The sequence below is a fragment of the Octopus bimaculoides genome, chromosome 1, assembly GCF_046866305.1.
Source record: "Octopus bimaculoides isolate indiv1 chromosome 1, ASM4686630v1, whole genome shotgun sequence".
In the NCBI taxonomy this organism is placed as follows: Eukaryota; Metazoa; Mollusca; class Cephalopoda; order Octopoda; family Octopodidae; genus Octopus; species Octopus bimaculoides.
This window is the reverse complement of record NC_142928.1, coordinates 962,932-986,341: the sequence shown is the minus strand read 5'-3', so window position 1 is coordinate 986,341 and position 23,410 is coordinate 962,932. Positions and strand designations below refer to the sequence as shown.

At 41.3% G+C, this 23,410-nt stretch overlaps 1 protein-coding gene across 2 annotated transcripts in view; it reads right to left on the bottom strand.

Annotated features, from left to right (window-relative positions):
* LOC128251325 (uncharacterized) overlaps window positions 1–22,391 on the bottom strand; it is a 29,500-nt gene extending 7,109 nt beyond the window's left edge. Inside the window, exons 1-9 of one of the 2 annotated variants that reach the window (XM_089347492.1) lie at window positions 22,255–22,391; window positions 12,680–12,765; window positions 11,723–11,874; window positions 11,005–11,167; window positions 9,575–9,732; window positions 8,386–8,422; window positions 7,724–7,933; window positions 4,252–4,427; window positions 1,653–1,792 (exon numbers count right to left, since the gene is read on the bottom strand). In XM_089347492.1, the coding sequence (XP_089203618.1) occupies window positions 1,653–1,792; window positions 4,252–4,427; window positions 7,724–7,933; window positions 8,386–8,422; window positions 9,575–9,732; window positions 11,005–11,167; window positions 11,723–11,874; window positions 12,680–12,763 (1,120 nt within the window). In that variant the 5' untranslated portion in view covers window positions 12,764–12,765; window positions 22,255–22,391. Of the gene's footprint in view, window positions 1–1,652; window positions 1,793–4,251; window positions 4,428–7,723; window positions 7,934–8,385; window positions 8,423–9,574; window positions 9,733–11,004; window positions 11,168–11,722; window positions 11,875–12,679; window positions 13,004–22,254 lie in introns of those variants that run through there. The other variant, XM_089347490.1, reaches the window with a different exon arrangement.
* Window positions 22,392–23,410: the final 1,019 nt, after the last annotated feature.

Sequence of the window (23,410 nt, the reverse complement as noted above, 5' to 3'; positions counted from 1 at the left end):
CATTATGGTTTTGGTCAATATTCGTATACTTCAACAGTGGTTCCATGTCATCGCCCAGTATTTAGGTCCTAAACAAAATTCATTGACCTTCCTAAACCTCTTCTCTCTACCACAACAACATACATAGTCTAACAATGTAGCAATTATCACATTTAATTATCACTCAACATCAGATTGAATGTTAGTTGTGCTGTTTCTTTTCTTGTAACTGTGCCAAATCTTTTACATGGCATTCTTCTCAAAGCTCTAGACTTTGCTAACGACCTGCTTAATTCCAATATCAACCAAGTAATTCATCAAAGATCTAGACACAAGCAGATGTGACACCACTTTAAGAAAGATAAACATACTCCTGATCTCTCTGTTAAAAGTTGCTTCTGATAATCATTAATTTTAACAATCCACAGAATGTCATCGTATCCAGGACATATTTGAAGGTTCCAGGATCCGATTCGATCATAACAATCAAGTGAGAACCAAAACCAAAAGTTGGGAGACAAACAAAACTGTGCCTCTGTTGGCTTTAATATCTGTGGTATGACGTCAGCAACTGGGGAGCTGACCGCTGACCGGAACTGTGAACTGACTGCTGACCGGAACCTTGAACTGACCGGAACAGCGAGCTGACCGGAAGAGGAAGAAGGACAGAGGGAGCTTCCATCGGGATTTCGTGCCCTTTTCGAACAGGGTTGTTGTGACAAGAGGACGTGCCTGCCAAGCGATCGTCTAGGTTCTGGGAAAAGCAGCTGCTATTTCTAGCATTCTTCGGGTCGGGCCAGCCGCGAGGATCGGATTCCGCAGGACAGACTCGTGCAAAGGAAGTCAAACCGAGGTAAGCCGATTACTTCTACTCGCACGCATACACCACAAAAACCAACAAGGGGTTGTGTGTTAAAGTCTCTCAAACTGGAAACACATAGTTTTACTCCCTTGAAATCTGCTGAATTTAATACTTTACCAAAGACGGCAATGATGCCCTTGTAAGTACACAATTTATCCTCCATTCGTTTTGTTGCAGACTACAACCCCGTTGAAGTGTAACAAGTTCCTTACTTGGATGAAGACAATGTTTAGTGGATGTTGTTGTTGTTGTTGGCACTCCGTCGGTTACGACATCGAGGGTTCCAGTTGATCCGATCAACGGAACAGCCTGCTCGAGAAATTAACGTGCAAGTGGCTGAGCACTCCACAGACACGTGTACCCTTAACGTAGTCCTCGGGGATATTCAGCTTGACACAGTGTGACAAGGCTGACCCCTTTGAATTACAGGCACAACAGAAACAGGAACAAAGAATGAGAGAAAGTTGTGGTGGAAGAGTACAGCAGGGTTCGCCACCATCCCCTGCCGGAGACTCGTGGAGCTTTAGGTGTTTTCTCTCAATAAACACTCACAACGTTCAGTCTGGGAATCAAAACCGTGATCCTATGACCGCGAGTCCGCTGCCCTAACTACTGGACCATTGCACCTCCACTTAGTGGATGTAGTGATAGATATACTATCACAGAGAAGCGACACGAGGAACACCTTTTGAGATAAATCTGCCAGATCATACTGACCTGGGTCTTACACAACATGAAGTACATTATTCTACACAATAGAGTCAATGAGACAAGCAGGACACACAGACAGATCATCAAAGAGGATTCTTACCAACTTCACTTTTGCTTGTTACAGGTTTCCAACACCTCAGACATCGTTTAAGTGGAACGACTGAACATTGCTTACATGTCAAAAGATGTTCACACGGATGGTATTTCATTGTTGCTGCCGTATTTCTGCACCGCAAACATCTGTGCAACAAAATACAAACATATCAAACCGATAATATTCATTTATAACAAATAGTGCCGCTGGACTGGCTCCCGTGCAGGTGGCACGTAAAATACACCTTTTTGAGCATGGCCGTCGCCAGTACCATGTGACTGGCCCTTGTGGTGGTGGCACGTAAAAGCACCCAGTACACTCTCGGAGTGGTTGGCATTCTGATCTGGCAGAGTTTCTACAGCTGGATGCCCTTCCTAACGCCAACCACTCCGAGAGTGTATTGGGTGCTTTTACGTGCCACCTGCACAGGAGCCAGTCCAGGGGCACTGGCAACAACCTCACTCAAATATTTTTTCACATGCCAGTAAGGCGACGCTGGTAACGATCACGCTCGAATGGTGCTTTTTACGTGCCACCAGCACGGAAGCCAGTCAGCTGCTCTGGCAATGGTCACGCTTGGATGGTGCTCTTAGCACTCCACTAGCACAGATGCCAGTCATCGAATTTGATTTCGATTTCACTTGCCTCAACAGGTCTTCACAAGCAGAGTTTAGTGCCCAACGAAAGAAAGGTATGCCTAAGTGGGCGGGTTACACCCCTGGCATAGGCCACGGGTTATGGTCTCACTTGGCTTGCCGGGTTTTCTCAAGCACAGCATATTTCCAAAGGTCTCGGTCACTAATCATTGCTTTGGTGAGGCCCAATGTTCAAAGGCTGTGCTTCACCACCTCATCCCAGGTCTTCCTGGGCCTACCTCTTCCACAGGTTCCCTCAACTGCTAGGGTGTGGCACTTTTTCACACACACACACACACATATATATATATTATATATATATACATATATATATATATGAATAATAATAATAAATGGAGCAAAACGCATATAAATAAAAGTTCCTTTAATTCCTACACATGTTTCAAAATATATGAGAGAGCCCTTCTACAAAGAAGTAAGAGCTGCTGGAATTCCTCATATATTCCTCTTCAAGGGAATCCACAAATAAACATATGAAAGCAAGCCAAATACGAAATGATGAGGTAACTTACGAGCTAAGATGTTACATGGTCAGTGACCGTTAGAAACGTTTGTTTACATAGAGATAAAAAGGGAGGAGGTTGTAAACGTGATGCTAAAGGTTTAAATTAAATGAATGATTGAAATGTGGGGAGGAAAATTGCTGAGTCTAAAAATGGAGTAAGGGAGAGAACTACGGGAAAACCTCAAATTAAACATATACTATATAAGGAAAACGAATTACATATTTATATGAAGTGAAGAAAGTGAATAAAAATAAAACATCATAGCCTAGTAATATATTATATATTATTATACGGATATTAACATTAGTTAATGGTAAAACAGGGTTCAGGATATTTATTGGAGAAGTAATCATGATAATAATATTCACGTTTACAAGAAGAATAGAAATACTTATTTGAAGTCACCGGAGGTACGATCAACAGCCTGTGTGGCATTACTAAGAAGAAATAACTTAGCTAACTGCAGAAGGGGAAAATAAAGCACTAGTAGTGAATGAGGCAGAAGTATATATATATATATATATATATACACACATACACACACATATACACACCTTCACATACACATATGCACACCTATACATACATTCCTGTATATATACATACATGCACATACACACACACACACCCACACACGCTTACATATACACATATGCATACATACATATACATACATATGTGTTTTGTTTAAGATTATAAAAATATTAAGATTAATAACATACTGATTTGAAGCGAAGAATATAAACATGATAAATGAAACACCATTACCCTGTGATATGTTAATATACTTATGTTAGCACTATTCAATGGAAGAACGAGGTACAGGGTGTTTTGTTGAGAAATAATAATAATAATAACAACAATATACATGCTCATAAGGAGAAGGTCGGATATAAGGCAAAGCAGCTAGTGATACAAAGCAACTCAAGCAGTAATTACTGGGAAGGAAATTACTTAATCAACTATAGAAGGGGAAAAGGCAAGTTACGGTGGATGTAGAAGTAGATATTATTCAGGGGACATTTAGTGTAGGTTAGTTCCTAATGAAATCTTTCATAATAATGACTGATTGGGACATTGAAGATTGAGAAAAGCATGTTGGTAGACAGATAAATTCCACTTATTTCTAAATAACAATTTCAAAACACTTCATTATTTAGTTCTACATTTTCCAATTAGTCACAACTCGTTAAAATTGGGAATGAAGAGAGCTAGGTGTGGGTTGACAGTGAGGCACTTCTGTTGATAAAAACCAATTCTGTGAATATAATCAAAATGTTTTTTTCTTTGATCACCTAACAACTACAGATCATTTATTGTGTGGCCTTTGAGCAAAACCTAGTGACAGTATAATAAATTAAAACTAAATAAACATATAAACATGATTATTTAGGAAATAAAAAAATATACCGGTTTATCTTTTCATTGCCAGGAAATACTTACACTGGAGGTAAAAATGTTTGTAATTTTTCTCTCAAATTTGGGTCCTTAATGAGGTCCAATGGTGTGTTATTCTTGTCATTTTTATAGTAAAAGTCAGCTCCCTGGCTGGCTAGATATCTCGCGACCACAACGCCAGAGAGCCTGTCTTCCTTTCTCAGGTCCAACTCATTGCAGTACTACAAATGATGAAATATAAAATGATAACGACATTACACAAATATTCATAACAGATGCCCCCACAACAGTTCATATAAATCTAATCATAGATTACGTTTTGGGATTTGGTTTGCAAGATTCTTTATGTGAGTTCGTGTGTTGAAGCATATTCTGTTATCTCTGGGGAGAGTCATTCCCTTTTTGTGCCTTATAATTTTAGAAAAATAAAGAAGGGAATAAGTGGAAATTTTACCGGTGAGTGTGTTAAATTATAAGGCACTAGAAGAGAATAACTTTCCTCATTGATTGTTTATCCAGTAATTAAACCAATTAGAAAATATTAACTTCCTACATCAACTCTAATTTAGACCATTTCCTATTTTCATTTGTTTTTACTTTATTTTCAATATTACATATTTTTTAAGCATATTTGTCATTATATTGAGCAGGAGAAATCTTATTGATTAACATCAAGTTTATTGATACTTAATGAGCAAATATTTACCTGTTAATTACAAATACTGCAATATATTCAATAACAAAACAATGTAAAATAGCATCAAAATATAGGAACAACAAACCAAGAAGAACCTCTCAATACGAATGGCCAGATAAAGGAGGCCAAGTGGCCAGATAAAGGAGGCCAAGTGGCCAGATAAAGGAGGCCAAGTGGCCATAACATAAGAAATATTTAGGGAAGGGTATTGTATATATAAATATAACACAACAAACAAACAAAAATCACATACTCTTTTACTTGTTTCAGTCATTTGACTGCGGCCATGTTGGAGCACCGCCTTTAGTCGAGCAAATCGACCCCAGGACTTATTCTTTGGAAGCCTAGTACTTATTCTATCGGTCTCTTTTTGCCAAACTGATAAGTTACGGGGACGTAAACACACCAGCATCGGTTGTCAAGCAATACTAGGGGGACAAACACAGACACACAAACATATATACACACACACACACATATATATATATATATATATATATATATATATATATATATATATATATATATATATATATATACAGCAGGCTTCTTTCAGTTTCCGTCTCCCAAATCCACTCAGAAGGCTTTGGTCGGTGCAAGGCTATAGTAGAAGACACTTGCCCAAGGTGCCACGCAGTGGGACTGAACCCGGAACTATGTGGTTGGTAAGCAAGCTACTTACCACACGGCCACTCCTGCGCCTATTGACAAAATCAACACCACACAGACATAACCAAACATAGCAATTATGTTTTCATAATTAAACAAGAAACATCTTTGAATGATGAAGGGAAAGTAAAAGAAGTAGGAATTGGTGTCAGAGTTGAGGTTGCACAATGACACGTTATAATTAATAAATTGTTCAAACTGTTAGTCTGATAAAAGATTCCAAAAGAAGCAGTGGTAGTTGGTTACAAGAGTAGGTCTTGTTTTTTTTTCCACCAAAGTAGACATTACAACGATACACAGAAGTCTGAAGTATAGGGATCTTTATCGAAAATGGGAAACAGGGAGTTGTTTTGAATTCTGCAACAGTTGACAATAAATGCGATCGATAAATTAAGAACCGGTTAAATGTAGGGGGTCAATGTGATCGACGTACCCCCACCCGACAAACTCCAGGCCTTGTGCCTATCACAGAAAGTATTATTAAATTACCTTGAGTCTGATGGATTCTGAAAATAATTAATAACCATACATATAGGCGCAGGAGTGGCTGTGTGGTAAGTAGCTTGCTCACCAACCACATGGTTCTGGGTTCAGTCCCACTGCGTGGAACCTTGGGCAAGTGTCTTCTACTAGAGCCTCGGGCCGACCAAAACCTTGTGAGTGGATTTGGTAGACGGAAACTGAAAGAAGCCCGTCCTATATATGTATATGTGTGCGTGTGTGTGTGTGTGTGTGTGTTTGTATGTCTGTGCTTGTCCCCCTAGCATTGCTTGACAACCGATACTGGTGTGTTTATGTCCCCATCACTTAGCAGTTCGGCAAAAGAGACCGATAGAATAAGTACTAGGCTTACAAGGAATAAGACCCGGGGTCGATTTGCTCGACTAAAGGCGGTGCTCCAGCATGGCCGCAGTCAAATGACTGAAACAAGTAAAAGAGTAAGCCAGTATGCTCCGTTGGATGTGTAATGTCATTGTGAATACCCATCAGAGTGTAAGTATCTTGAGAGAAAAGCTGAACATTAGAAGCATCAGTTGTGGTGTGCAAGAGAGACGATGGCGCTGGTATGGACATGTGGTGAGAATGGATGAGGATAGCTGCGTGAAAAAGTGCCACACCCTAACAGTTGAGGGAACCCGTGGAAGAGGTAGGCCCAGGAAGACCTGGGCTGAGGTGGTGAGGCAAGACCTTCGTACATTGGGCCTCACCGAGGCGATGACTACTGACCGAGACCTTTGGAAATGTGCTGTGCGTGAGAAGACCCGGCAAGCCAAGTAAGATCGTTGCCAGTGCCCCTGGACTGGCTCTTGTGCGGGTGGCACATGAGATGCACCATTTTGAGCGTGGCCGTTGCCAGTACCGCCTGACTGGCTCCCGTAGGATTTTCGAGTGAGATCGTTGCCAGTGCCCCTGGACTGGCTTGTGCGGGTGGCACATAAAAGACACCATTTCGAGCGTGGCCGTTTTCGTGCGGGTGACACGTAAAAGCACCCACTACACTCTCTGAGTGGTTGGTGTTAGGAAGGGCATCCAGCTGTAGAAACTCTGCCAAATTAGACTGGAGCCTGGTGTTGCCATCCGGTTTCACCAGTCCTCAGTCAAATCGTCCAACCCATGCTAGCATGGAAAGCGGACGTTAAACGATGATGATGATGATGATAATGATATATATATATATACACTATTATCAACATTTGCTGTTTCGTTAAATTATGCTACACAAATCCGAAAAGAATATTTTGCTCCTTCGTGTTCCAACCCCTCTCTCTCTCTCTCTCTGTGCCTTACTCTGTCTCTCTCTCTCTCTCTCTTTCGATTACCACTCGCCTCACCAGGACTTCCTCCACCACCAACACCCTATACAAATTAACGCACGCTCTCTGATTCCTCTACTCGATTTTAATACCTCTGCCAAAGAAATACGAATCTCAGAAGATGCTCAGATAAAAGAAGTTTTCTCTTTTCAACCTCGTTCATCTACTTTTCTAGTTCTGCGCAGATCATAAACCCCTTATTTAGTCCTTTCTATTTCATTACCATGTCATCACATTCACATTCATTCATTTATCAAAGTCACAGTCACTTATTTCTCTAATTCTGTCTTAGATTAGCTGACAACTAACAATATCCACAAACAATTTTAAATCTTACCTCATCTAAAATATCCATCGTAATGCCCTCGGAATCAAACACATCTTTTTTAACAGCAAGGTGCAAACAACTGTTGCCTTCACCATCGACAACATTTATGCTTGCACCTCGGTCTATTAACCTGTGCATCATTCCGAGGTGGCCTTCGGAGACGGTTTCAAGCAATGGTGTCGTTTCCTTATGATTCTTCTTATCCAGTTTCACTGAATTCTTTGAGGAAGTAAAAACAAAAAATGAAAATTAGAATGGATACCAATGTGTCATAACTGTCTTCTACTGAGGACTGGATCAAACTGTTCAGATACATTTCATGTTTATCGGTGAAACCAAACTTCTATTCTGACCCTCTGTAACTTGCTTTGTGCATGTGTTAGAGGCATGATAAATATGTTTGGTTAATTTCATAATGTTTCATCCGATCGTTTTAAAGATACTATTGTCAGTGGTGGTGGCCAGTTGGACTGTCACCACCACCAATACCAACATCATTATCATGATCACTATACAGTTCCTCCACAGACCCAACACATGTAATTTAAAGGGTTTGGAGGTACAGATGATTAAATCTAACCCCATTATTTCACTGGTACCTTGATGGTATTAATATTAAACAGTTCTATGAAATACTAGAGAGTGAATGTAATATGTATTTGTGAACTAACCTTGGACAGCATCAAAGTCACCACATCATAGTGTCGCCTGAAAGTTATGGAAAGAGTAAAGAAAAACATGAAAAATACAAACATCACAGAGATTGAGATAATTAATAATTATTAGGTAATTAAAGAAAATAAAAGGAATTGAGTTACCATAACCTAATTACAGCAATTGTTACACACTCTACACGTGGAGGCGTGTGGCTTAGTGGTTAGGGTGTCAGCACCATGATCGTAAGATTGTGGTTTCGATTCCTGGACTGGGTGAAGCGTTGTGTTCTTGAGCAAAACACTTCATTTCACGTTGCTCCAGTTCACTCAGCTGGCAAAAATGAGTAACGCTGCGATGGACTGGCGTCCCGTCCAGCTGGGGAACACATAGGCCATTGAAACCGGGAAACCGGGGCCATGAGCCTGGCTAGGCTTTAAAAGGGCGCATTTATTTTTTTTTACACACTCTACACAGTACAAAAATGATATATACACACCTGAGTAAACACAGAAATGTATATATGGTACAATGAACAACTTATATAAACATGAAATTTAGGAGGGAAAGAAGGGCTACAGTTCATTATATGGACCCCAGTACATGACTGGTATTGTAGTTTATCAACCTTGCAGAGATGGAGGGATAAGTTGACCTTGGCAAGATTTGAACTCAGAACATAAAGAGTCGTAAATAAATACCACAAGGTAGTTTGTCCAACAGTAATAAGGCGCAAGAACAAGAGGAAAGAGGGAGGATAGTTTATGAAATAAACCCCTGGATATTACTGGTACAGATTATGTTGACCCCAGGGTGATAATAAATATTCTGGCAGGATTTGAACATGGAACATAAAGAGACAAATGTAAATACTGTAAGGGGATGATTCTGTATTTAGCCCAGGGTCAGAGGAAAGGGGGAAACAAAAAGAGAGAGAGAAAGAGAATGCAGTTCTGCATGGGATGAAAGGAAGAAAAGGGAGGATTTGAACTTGTGACATTTAGGTAACGGAGGATGAGATAAAGTAAAGAAACTAGTGAGATAACAACAACAACAATTATGGTGATGATTAATTAATGAAATAGATTAGTTACATTATGGTGTGAAAGAGAGTAGAATGACAACAACCCCAAGGTGGGATTATGACATGACTGACTCAATGAAATAGAAACAGATTTGGATAATCCAAATCCATTGGGGACTTACTTTCGAACTGCCAGATGCAGAGGTGTGTCACCATCTTTGTCCATCGCATTGGAATCGATGCCATTGTGATTCAATAAGAGGCGAACGGTGTCTGTGTGTCCCTGGAAACAGGCAAAGTGGAGAGGCGTGGCACCAAAGGAGTTATCTTGTTGATTCACCTGACAAAGAAAAAGAATAAAAACATTAAAAATGGTTGTCTGAAGGGTCGGGGTGGGGGGAGAATCATTAAAAGAAAAAAATGCAGAGAGAAAAAGAAGAGAAAAAAATCAAATTATTTAAACAAGTGGAATGATTGGGGTAGGGGTAATTAAATCAGCCCACTTATGCGCTACATTCCTTCTTTGGACACTAAACTGTTGAGGCAACTGAAATCGAACTAAATTTGTAGACTGGCACCCATGCCAACGTCTCCTTCATTGAACACTAAACTTGGCTTGCGAAGACCTGTTAGGGCAAGCGAAAGCGAAATCGTGATGGCACCTGTACCAGTGGAGCACTAAGAGCACCGTTCGAGCGTGATCGTTGCCAGAGCATCAGCTGTCTGGCTTTCATGCCGGTGGCACGTAAATAGCACCATTTGAGTGTGATCGTTACCAGCGTTGCCTTCCTGGCACTTGTGCCGGTGGCACGTGAAAAGACATTCGAGCGAGATCGTTACCAGTGCTGCTGGACTGGCTCCTGTGCAGGTGGCACATAAAATACACCATTTCGAGCATGGCCGTTGCCAGTACCGCCTGACTGGCCTTCGTGCCAGTGGCACGTAAAAGCACCCACTACACTCTCTGAGTGGTTGGCATTAGGAAGGGCATCCAGCTGTAGAAACTCTGCCAAATCAGATTGGAGCCTGGTGTAGCCATCTGGTTTCACCAGTCCTCAGTCAAATTGTCCAACCCATGCTAGCATGGAAAGCGGACGTTAAACGATGATGATGATGACGATGATAATATAGGAGCTGTGTGAATTCTACCAAACTGGTAAGGTGCCTCAATTTAAGACCCTAATTCAGCTGAATCTAAATTATATTTATAATTGTATATATGTGTGTGTGTGTGCGCATGTGGGTGTTATAGACATGTACAATATATACATATATATATATATATATATATATATATATATATATATATATATATATATATCTATACGTATCTACATCAGCGTGCCCTGAAGATCAGGAGAGGAGTTTAGTAAAAATTCTCAAGAGTTCACTTAGATTCCTCATTATTTTTCAGAAAAATGGATAAATTTTTATGAAAATTTCTAGAATACCGTTTTGGAGTTGAGTAGGATTATTTCGGAATTTAACATGAATAAAAAACAAAAAAAAACGAATGAAGCACAAACATACACACATCACAATTTACATTATATGTGCACACATTTTATGCATATAGACATACACACACACACATATATATATAGTCACTAACCTCAACGACGGTCTCTCCCTTTGTTTGTAGTAATTCTGCGAGCACATCTGTCCATTTGTTCCCCCTGCCTGCAGCCAAATGGAGAGGAGTGAATCCATTGGTGTCCTTCCTTTTCACATCGCTGCCCCGGGATAATAATATCTTCACAGCTTGAAGTTGATGCCTGAGAGTAAAAGACAAACATCACAGACGTTGGTAAAACATTTACATCGAACAGTGTATAAATAAAAATTAAGCTTTCAAAAATATACATATATATATACACTCTGTGTGAGTGTGCATCTCTCTCTCTATACATACATAAATACACACACACACATGCATATATATGACTAACATACAATAAAAACATCGAGATGTGTATATTGATGCATGTATATACAATATTCAGGAGGCGCAATGGCCCAGTGGTGAATCAATATTAGCAGAGGACGCTACATCACACTGGGTCAGTCTTAAGAATTGTTGCCGTTCAAAGATTATCTCCGAATCAAAAAATAATTTGTTTTGACAGCAAATCTCAGAAAAAGTTTTTATGCTTCAATAATGAATAATGAATTGGATACATGGATAAAAATAAGACGTTGTTGCTAGTCTCATGTTGTCATCATGTCACAGTGTCACTACTATGGCGTGTTTGGATATTTAACCTGTCTGGAATTGGAAGAAATTTAGAAACAAAAACAGATCTGGAGATTTTAGTGAATTCTGAACTTACTCCATGACAGCCAGATACAAAGCTGTCCGACCTCTTGTGTCTCTCTTGTCCAAATCTGCTCCAGCTTTTATTAACAAGTTTATTAAAATGGTGTTGCCCTCTTCTGAAGCAGCCATCAGGTAAGTTTTATCGTTTGAATCTCTTAGGTTAATCTGAAGTGAAGAAAGCGAAGGCTTTTGAAATATATCAAAGGAGGGAGAGAGGGGGAGAGAGAGAGGGAGAGAGAGGGGGGAGAGAGAGGGAGAGAGAGAGAGAGAGAGAGAGGGAGAGAGAGAGAGAGAGTCCCCAGTCCTTATAAAATTTTCCATTCCACAGCCTATTCCCATGGGTTGTAACTACCCTCTTTGAGAAACCCTGATCTATATTCTTGCAGACAGTATCCCATCTGCTGACAATCAATTTTTCAGTTTTGAAGTAAAAAGTCATAAACAACCATCATCTTTGTCCCTTAAAAGAGACAAAAAGTGGGAGAAAATCTCTCTCTGTCTATTCAATGAACACCAGCACGGTTGTATAAAGCTAGATCAAGCTGGGGTTTGATTCCGATGAGACTCACCAGTATTTTCAAATGTTTGACAACTTCTGTAAGAGAAATCGTGTAGGCCCTGCCATCAGGAAATCCTTGTCTGTGGCAAGAGAACTTCTTGACACAGTTATCCCCCAACGAATGACTCCGTCTGCCTCTTGGACTCAATATTTCCTGCCAGAATACACCCGTTGCAGGGTGTGTGATGATGGGCTTCTCTCTCCCTCACATTCCATCAACTCTGGAATGCTTCCAGGTTTGGTTCAGTATTTATAAAGACTACCAACGGTGGGAATTGGTAGAAAGAGGTGAAGAAAGATATGAAAATATTATGGAGAAATACATGTGGTTAGTTAGGAAGATTTCGAATTGTTTTGTCAAATGATCAACAAATAACCAACTTTGAGAAGCCAACACAAGGAACAACTTACTCTGTCTGAACATCTTTCTATCATGCTTTTCGCACCTTCAATGTCCCCGGCTTCAATTTTCTCCTTGATTCCTTTAATGTCCATGTCTTTTGAATAAAAAATTAAAAAAACACAAATGAGATGATGAACCTCAAACATTGATTCACAAATGGACTCTACGTCCTTACAAAATGAGGCATTAAGCCTCTTACCCTTTTTTTCAAAAAAGGGTCACAACTTAAGGCTTCTTACTTCCTTGCCCGACTAGGCACACCCTGCCTCATTCCAGCCCCTGGACGGTGTCAAGTCGGGGCACTTTAGTACAAATTTAAATATATCCTCAGGGAAGGAGTTCATTATTCTGCACAAGTCAGTTTCCCCTATGACCTCAGCAGTCACCTGCAGAGGCCAATCAGGGTCCTCAGTGCAGGACAGAACCTTTTCCCTCCGGCCCCTTTTTTTTTTCACCTTCTTTACGAAGTGCTCTAAAGCCCCTCCCTTGTGAAAGAGGATTAGAAATTCCTCATCTATCACATAGGAAGGGGCCACAGTTTCTTCTGTCAGTGGCACAATTCCCACCTATGGGGTTTCGGGACATGCCGGCAGAGTGTTAGTACTTGACCTCCCCCCTGGAGATGAATTTTATAGATGGCAGATACTCCGACAACTCTTTTTCAATTTTGTATCTTTTTAAAGAGGGCGATGGTGTCGAACGACTTTGAATAAGTCCTCAACACCACCGTCCAATCTTCAAAGTCTTTTATCCACTGTTTGGGTGCGATAATCTCCCACTCCAACGCAGTGTTGTTCATCTTTTTTTGCCATGTTTTTGGAGGAAAAAAGTCCACAGAAAAACAAAAGTTGAAAGAGTTCCAAAAAAACAAAAAACAAAAATGAAGGAAGGAAGGAAGAAGAAAGGAAAACAGTTCAAAAACAGAGCAAACTATTCTTCTGGCCGTCTTGGTACTCCTGGCCAACTCGGTAATTCACTTGGTAAGCCAGGGCACAAAGCAGTCACACAACAATTTCACCAAAACGTGGGTAAAAAATAAGCACAAAGTTCGCCATTATAGAAGGAGGGATACGCCCCCCCCCCCGCCAAACACACTTCTAACCGCTCATCTTTTAATGGCTGTTGTCCATGATGAAATGGGTTGGATGGTTTTTAACAGTTCTGGCATACTATGTGGCTGCAGCAGACTCTTGTCTGATTTCTTATGGCTTCTATGGCTGGATGCCCTTCCTGCTAGCAACCATATTGTTCACTGAGTGCTATTATGTGGGACTGTACAGGCACTTTTATGCGCCACCAGACAGTTGCTTTAATGTAGTGGCACTTTAACATGGCACTGCATGTCCAATTTATGAAGAAAGGTCACAAGTGCTTTAGGCCACTAGAAGGATGAGTTTGAATACTTCTGCAGCACTTCATCCCATGTCTTCTTGGGTGTCCTGCTTCCACATCTTCCAGCTTCTTTGAGAGATCGCCACTTCTTCATGGAACTGTTGGCATCCAGCTCAGTTGTTAAAAGAAATGTTTGTTTCTACAGTTTATCTCAATAGAAATGAATCTGTATTCTTTAAGTTGCCTCTACATTTTACACTGTTCTTCCTCTATAATTTCAGAACATCAGATGACAGAAGAAGCATCCTCAATATCTACCACGTTTGAAAGACTAAACGAAAATATTATTTAAAAGAGATGTATAACATTGTTTCTACAAATATGTGGAAGAATTCCTGTGAAACATTTGCTCTGAAATATTGATATTAACCAAATATTTGAACCTACTTGCCCTTACCTACTTGAAGGCTCTGAATTTACCTTCAAACGAGGAACAAAGTTTAAAATTAAAACCAATTTCTCTTGTTCCTCGAGTAACCTCATTTATGTCCTTACTTGCGCAGGTTGCCAAAACTTCTATATCGGACAGACGAGCCTCCCATTACGTAGAAGAGTAGCTGTCCATAAGGAACAAATAAACCTCCCTCAATACCGCCAAATTCCACTCAGTGGCCACATAGACTCTTGCGCCAGAAACAAAAACCCTAAATTCATTATATTCCCTTTCTATCAATGTAAAGACAGAATCTCCACACAAGAAAGAATCAACAAGGAGAATCTTTTCATAGAGAAATTCCAACCATTTCTTAACACACACACCCCTCAGTGACCTTATTTCTCTATGAACAGACACAAACTTCCTGTTTTGAAAAAAAGAGTTCATAACTCTAACTAAAAACACTTGTCTCCCCTTACACTTCCTGTTTTGACACCACATTTCCTGCTTAACACAAACTTTTAACCCTTTTTTTAAACCTAACAAAACTCTCAACTCTCATGCATCCTTATTTTTCCTACCAATTTATACATGAACTACTATTGAACTACAAAAGCTCAAAGACAATATAATGTATGGGTATATTTATTTTTTTTATATATTATTGTTTTATATATTATTTTCTTCATTTTGTACTTTTTTGTACTTCTTTGTAAAAAAACATTTTCATTCTCCTTCTTGATAATTTGCTTCATCGCAATGAAAACCGGTTAGAAAAAATCTTCATTAAATTATGCTCCCAGTTCAGCATTCTGGCTTTTTTACATTTTCCTATTATTTCTCCACGTGCGGTTAACACAACCCCACTATTTACTGACTTATATATATACATATACATATATATATATACATATATATATATATATATATATATATATATATATACATATATATATATATATATACATATACATATATATATACATATACATATATATATATATATATATATATATATATATATATATATATATATATGGTGCTTACTGAAACGCATCTAACACCTAATATAGCAGATGCGGGGATAAATATACCAGAGTATGCCGTACTCCAAATAGACAGAAGGGATAGAATTCATGGGGGAGTTGCAATGTACATCCGAGATGATGTCACACCACTATTACTACTATCACACTCAAACTCTGTATGTGATACTTTAATAGTACACATAAAACAAATTGGTGTAGTTGTATGCTCAACATACCGTCCACCAAATGCCGCAAAGCAGGAGGGTAAATTTGAGGACAGCCTCAGATGCGTAGAAGAGGTCCTGACAAATCTGGACCAACACATCAATATACTTTTCCTAGGCGACTTTAACCTCCCAAATGTTAAATGGCCTGAAGGTCACATCCTCTCTGGGATGTCACTGCATGAACAAAGCCAACCTGAATTTCCACAGGGCGGACTGGAAGTCAATTCGCAGAGAGATTCGAAATCAAAACTGGCATGACAGCCTTTCTATACAAGACAATGACCTCAAACTAAGTCATTTTATGTCAACCATACAAGACATATGCACCAAATACGTGCCATATAGAAAGACCAGCAAACATGCCAATAGAATTCCTAGAGACAGGAAAATCCTTATGAGACACAGAACAAAGGTCTCAAACCAGTTAAATAGAGAACTGGAGGATAGGAAAAGGGCTAAATTAAAACTAACACTGTTAGAAATAGAAAACAAAATTAAACTCTCCCATGAAAAGGAGAGAGCAGAGAAGGAGAAGAGAGCAGTAGAAAGCATAAAAACAAACCCCAAGGCTTTCTATAGATTTGCAAAGGAGACTGCTACGGTGCAGTATAAGATAGGACCCCTGTTCCTGCCTAATGGCTCACTGACTGCAGATCCCACATGGATAAGTGAAGTGCTCAGTACACAATTCAAGAGTGTCTTCACTTCTCCTCCGAGTCACATGCAGATAAAGAACCCTGCTGATTTCTTTGACAATACCACTCAGCAGAAAAAGACTGCATCCATTACCTACATCGACATTGAAGAGGAAGATGTGATAGCTGCCATAAATGAAATGAGCTCAAATTCAGCAACTGGCCCCGATGGTTTCCCAGCTGTCCTCTTAAAGTCGTGTAAACAAGAATTAGCAGGACCACTCCGGATACTCTTCCAGAGTTTCCTTGCAAATGGTAAACTTCCCAAAAAGCTGAAGGAAGGCACCATATGTCCTATCCATAAAGGTGGAAGCAGAGCAGAGGCTGGGAACTACAGGCCCATCTCTCTGACTTCACATATTAGCAAAGTCATGGAACGAATTGTCAGAAGGAGATTGATTGCGTTCCTAGAAGAAAATGACTTGCTGAATGAGACCCAGCATGGTTTCCGTCCAGGTAGAAGCTGCCTCACGCAGCTCTTGCAGCATTATGACTGGGTCCTGAAGCAGCTACTTGACCATTCAAATGTTGATGTGATATATCTCGATTTTGCAAAAGCCTTTGACAAAGTTGATCATGGCTTGATATGTCACAAGCTGCGAAACCTTGGCATAGCTGGTAAATTAGGAGAGTGGCTGCATGACTTCCTGAATGGTAGAAGTCAGACAGTTGCAGCCAATGGAGAACAATCTAGGGAAACACAAATATCGCGCGGTGTTCCACAAGGAACTGTTCTGGGGCCACTACTGTTCATAGTGGCCCTTCTGGACATGCCCACGGTCACTCGGAGAGCCACTGTCACTAGCTATGCTGATGACACAAAGATATCTCAGGCAATAAAGAATCCTGATGATATTGTAAGCCTGCAGAATGACCTAAATGCAATATATGAGTGGGCAGAGCAAAATAATATGCAGTTCAATGCAAAAAAATTTCAAGTACTGCGCTACAAGACCACAAGTACCTCCCAACTGGCATACACAGGGCCTGGAGGTACTGCAATCCCAGAACCACAAGCAGTAAGAGATTTGGGCATCAACATGTGTAGTGATGCATCATTTCACATGCACATTGTCAAGTTGACAGCAAAGTGCAGACAACTGGGAGGGTGGATACTGAGGACTTTCCGTACAAGGGATCAAAAAGTCATGTTGACTCTATGGAAGACATTTGTCCTGAGCCGCCTAGACTATTGCTCTCAGTTGTGGTCACCACACAGTGTTAAGCGGACAGCAGAACTCGAAGCAATTCAGCGGCACTATACAAAAAAGATCGCCACAGTCCAACAGATGAACTACAGGGAGCGACTGAAGGCACTAGGTCTCTACTCCCTGGAGCACAGGTGGGAGAGATATGTAATAATATACATATGGAAAATACTGGAAGGACTGGTGCCAAACTTTGACATCAAGTACTACAGGAATGCCCGCACGGGTCACCACTGCATGGTGCCAAAGGTGCCGTCCACTGCATCTCACATAAGAACGAAATACTGCAGCAGCCTCGGTTTCAGAGGACCTCAGCTCTTCAATGCCCTGCCAAAACATTTGAGAGACATGCAAGACATGGATGCGGAGGTCTTCAAGACAAAACTTGACGCTTTCCTCTCCACGATACCAGACGAACCAATGGCTCGTAATGAGACGCAGTTTAGGGCAGCGATGTCAAATTCTCTTATACACCAGATGTGCCATCAAAACTCTTGATTGGACCATGTCAGGTGGGGGAGAAGAGCCATGCAAGGAACGTGAAGAGAGCAAAGCATAAAGACAGAAAATCACGGTGGTGCTCCAGCTTGACCGCAGCCACTTGGCTGAAACCCATAAATAAATAAAAAAATATATATATATATATATATATATCGAGATACTTGAACGGCGACGCGTAGATCTGTGCTGCATCCAAGAAGTAAGATGGAAAGGAGGTTCTGCGAGGTTCCTCACAGGCAAAGAACACAGGTACAAGTTTTTCTGGGTAGGGAATACTGACGGAGTCGGGGGTGTAGGAATACTTCTAGCGGAGAAATGGGTGGATAAGGTAATCGAGGTCGTTAGAGTAAGTGACAGAGTACTTAAGATTAGACTAGTGCTTCATCATAGGCTAGCTACTGTCATCTCAGCCTATGCCCCTCAACCGGGGCTCCCGGATGGGCTGAAAGACCAATTCTATGACACCCTCTTGCAAACTACCTCATCGACAAGAGACAGAGACCTTCTCTTTGTGGCTGGTGACTTCAATGGTCATGTCGGACGTCGTACTGGAGGCTTCCATGGCATACATGGAGGCTATGGCTTCAGTTCCCACAACAAGGAGGGAACCAGACTGCTGGAGTTCTGTGATGCAACCGATCTTATGGTTTGCAATACCAACTTCAGGAAACCTGTCTGTCACCTAGTCACCTACCAATCCGGCAGACACTCTAGCCAAATCGACTACATCCTCGCCAGAACTAGAGAAAGAGGGAGGCTTATAAATGCCAAAACCCTCCCTGGCGAAGAATGTACACCCCAACACAGATTAGTAATTAGCGACTTCGAGATCAAGGCAATATGGGTGCCCAGAAGTAGACTGGCCTGGGGGAGAAGGGTATGGAAACTTAAAGACCCTGCAAATGGACAGAGACTTAGAGACAAGTTACTTGAAGCATTTGACGAAATACAAGGGGATATAGCATCATACAATGTGGAAGACAATTGGAGATTTCTGCGGGACAACCTGTTGAGAGCCACAGACCAGATCTGTGGCTGGTGTAAAGTCCCCTCTCGACCCAGAGTAACGTGGTGGTGGAACAAGGATGTAGACGGGGCTATTAGACAAAAGAAACAGGCTTGGAAGGACTGGAAGAACGGTGGTAGCAGGGAATTGTACCAATCTGCCAGAAGGGAAGCTAGGCGACAGGTTTATTTAGCCAGAGGGGAAGCAAATAAGAAAATATTTGCCAATGTTCTGCGCCGTGAGAACCAAAGACTCGAGGTATTTCGTGTTACAAGACAGTGTAGGAGAGAGAATAGTGATGTTGTAGGAGAGAAATGAGTTCGCATGGATGATGGTACGCTTGCACTAAATGAGGCTGCAAAGAAAGAGGTCTGGAGATGCCACTACGATAGATTGCTTAATAAAGAGAATGAATGGGAGAAAGAGAGCCTGCCGTATGTCGACCCAACAGAGGGACCAGCTATCCGAGTTGATAGTACCAGGGTAGATAAAGCAATTAAGAGTATGAAGACAGGGAAAGCCCCAGGCCCATCAGGAATCACTGCAGAGATGCTCAAAATATCTGGCAGTGTTGGCTACAGCCTAGTCACCCGTATTACGAACCAGGTGATACACGAAGGAGTCATACCCAATGACTGGTGTAGCAGCACCATAGTAAACTGCTACAAAGGTAAAGGTGACGCTTTAGACACTAATAATTACAGAGGCATCAAGCTGTTAGATCAGGTTATGAAAGTTACGGAGAGGGTCATAGCCCAACTAATTAGGGAGTGAATCAATTTAGATGAGATGCAGTTTGGGTTCGTGCCAGGTAAAAGCACCACTGATGCCATATTTCTAGTGAGACAGCTGCAGGAGAAATATCTAGCCAAGGATAAACCTCTGTACCTGGCCTTCGTTGACATGGAGAAAGCCTTTGACAGGGTCCCCCGATCCCTTATCTGGTGGTCAATGAGGAAACTTGGGACAGAAGAATGGTTAGTGAGAGCTGTGCGAGCCATGTACAGAGATGCTGTCAGTAAGGTGAAGGTTGGAAATGAGTACAGCAATGAATTCCGGGTAGAGGTAGGGGTCCACCAAGGTTCCGTCCTCAGCCCCCTCCTATTTATCATAGTCCTCCAGGCGATCAGAGAGGAATTCAAGACAGGTTGCCCCTGGGAGCTCCTCTATGCTGATGACCTTGCACTAATTCCGCAGTCACTATCAGAACTAGAAGAGAAGTTTAAGGTGTGGAAGCAAGGACTAGAATCGAAGGGCCTTAGAGTCAACCTAGCAAAAACCAAAATCCTAATAAGTAGGAAGGTAGATAAAACACAAACCCCTTCAGGTAGATGGCCCTGCTCAGTATGCAGTAAAGGAGTAGGTAGTAACTCTATAAGATGTACCCGGTGCAAGCTATGGACACATAAGAGGTGCAGCAATATCAAAGGCAGACTAACTACAAAGTTAGTTTTTGTATGTGGCAGATGTTCAGGTGCAATAAACACTGTAAACAAACAGGAAACAACTTCTATCTCATTCCAGGGAGAAAAACTAGAGGTAGTTGATAGCTTCCGCTATCTGGGTGACCAAGTTAGTAGTGGGGGTGGGTGCGCTGAAAGTGTAACTGCTAGAATAAGAATAGCCTGGGCCAAGTTTAGAGAGCTCTTACCTCTGCTGGCGACAAAGGGACTCTCACTCAGAGTAAAAGGCAGACTGTATGACGCATGTGTACGAACAGACATGCTACATGGCAGTGGAACATGGGCTGTGACTGCTGAGGACATGCGTAAGCTTGCAAGGAATGAAGCCAGTATGATCCGCTGGATGTGTAATGTAAATGTGCATACCCGTCAGAGTGTAAGTATCTTGAGAGAAAAGCTGAACATAAGAAGCATCAGTAGTGGTGTGCAAGAGAGACGATTGCGCTGGTTTGGACATGTGGTGAGAATGAATGAGGATAGCTGCGTGAAAAAGTACCACTCCTTAACAGTTGAGGGAACCCGTGGAAGAGGTAGGCCCAGGAAGACCTGGGCTGAGGTGGTGAGGCAAGACCTTCGAACATTGGGCCTCACCGAGGCGATGACTACTGACCGAGACCTTTGGAAATGTGCTGTGCATGAGAAGACCCGGCAAGCCAGTGAGATCGTTGCCAGGGCCCCTGGACTGGCTCTTGTGCAGGTGGCACATAAGATGTACCATCCTGAGCGTGACCGTTGCCAGTACCGCCTGACTGGCCTTGTAAGGTTTTCGAGCGAGATCGTTGCCAGTGCCCCTGGACTGGCTCTTGTGCGGGTGGCACATAAAAGACACCATTTCGAGCGTGGCCGTTTTCGTGCGGGTGACACGTAAAAGCACCCACTACACTCTGACTGGTTGGCATTAGGAAGGGCATCCAGCTGTAGAAACTCTGCCAAATTAGATTGGAGCCTGGTGTAGCCATCCGGTTGCACCAGTCCTCAGTCAAATTGTCCAACCCATGCTAGCATGGAAAGCGGACGTTAAACGATGATGATGATGATGATGATGATATATATATATCTGTTAAAGTCTGTCATACCGGCCATGACGAAGGGAAATAGCCCAGAAACTCGAGTCGCCTTTATATATTTATCTTTATATATTTATATATTTGATCCTTTATATTGAACACTCAATATTTCATCTACATTCAATACTTTCTTTCATGGTGCCATCCATTTTTATTTTATTGTATATTGTATATTATATTATATATTGTATATTCCATATTCTATATCCCACATTAGTTCTGCAGGAATATAAATAAAACATAAAAAACAGACAGTGTTGGAACTCTTTTAAGCAAAATAATATATTCCTCTATACACAATCATACAAAAAACCCCCACCTTTTTTGTATTTATTTTTACTCGCACATATATATATATATATATATATATATATATATATATATATGGGCGCAGGGGTGGCTGTGTGGTAAGAAGCTTTCTCCCCAACCACATAGTTCCAGGTTCAGTCCCACTGCATGGCACCTTGGGCAGGTGTCTTCTCCTATAGCCTTGTGAGTGGATTTGGCAGACAGAAACTGAAAGAAGCCCATCGTGTGTGTGCATATATATATATATATATATATATATATATATACACACACACATATATCTACGTGTGTGCATAACAAATGCCAATTACCGCATCTCTCTGTTCACGACATCATCACTAAGACTTCGCTGGACATCGGAAGCAACATCTCGAAGCTGCTCAGACTTTTGGTAAAATTCCTGTGAGGTTTCTCTTGCAAATGTTGCAATGACCTCCGAAAACAAATCCTTGGCAATTTCCTTGATCTGAAACGATATAAAAAGTTGTCTTTTTAGTTTTAAAAACAAAAATTTAATTGGTGTACATTACCATCATCATCATAACCATTTAATGTCTATTTGCCATTCTGGCAGGTCTTGGATGTTAAGACCAGGAGCTGGTATGGACAGGAGAGGCACCAGGCTACTTTCTTTTGGTATGGTCTCTACACATAGATACCCTCGCTAACACTACCTACTTTACTGAGTGTACAGGGTACCTTTTACATGACATGCAGTACACTCCAGAAGGTGGTTGACATTAGAAAGGGCATCCAGCCGTAGAAACCAAACCAAAAGAGATTAGAGCCTGAGGCAGCTCTCAGCTTGACCGTTTCCAGTCAAACCACCTAACTCATGCCAGCATGGAAAGCAGATGTTAAATGATGATACACATGCATACATATAGGTTTCAAATTTTGGCACAAGGCCAGCAATTTCGAGAGGGAGGGTAAGTCTATTACATTGACCCCAGTACTCAACTGGTACTTATTTTATCAATCCCAACAGGATGAAAAGCAAAGTCGACCTCAGTGGAATTTGAAAAGTAGACAAATAAAATGCCATCGAATTTTCAAAATGCTATCAAATTTTTATCAACCCTTACTGTTCAAGTGGTACTTACCCGATCGATCCTGAGAGGACGAAAAACAGAAGGGTCATCATGGATTTTTAACTCAGAATGTCAAAATGGATGAAATGCTACCAAGCACTTTTGCCCAGCATGCTGACAATTCTGCAAACACACACACACACACACACATAAATATGATTCTACATACCAGTAACAGTGCTGTTGATTTAGATGCCTTCTGTTGGTGTTGTTCTCGCAGTTGCTGTTGCCCAGTGTCCAGTGCAGGGTCAAAAGATACTTCAGCATTGGAAGCCACAAGATCGGATCCCTGCCATAAGGGCTCCTCTGAGGAAACAGCCAGCTGCATGTTGCAGGGAGCAGCTGGCTTCGTCGTTTCAGGCGGAAGCTGTTGGGT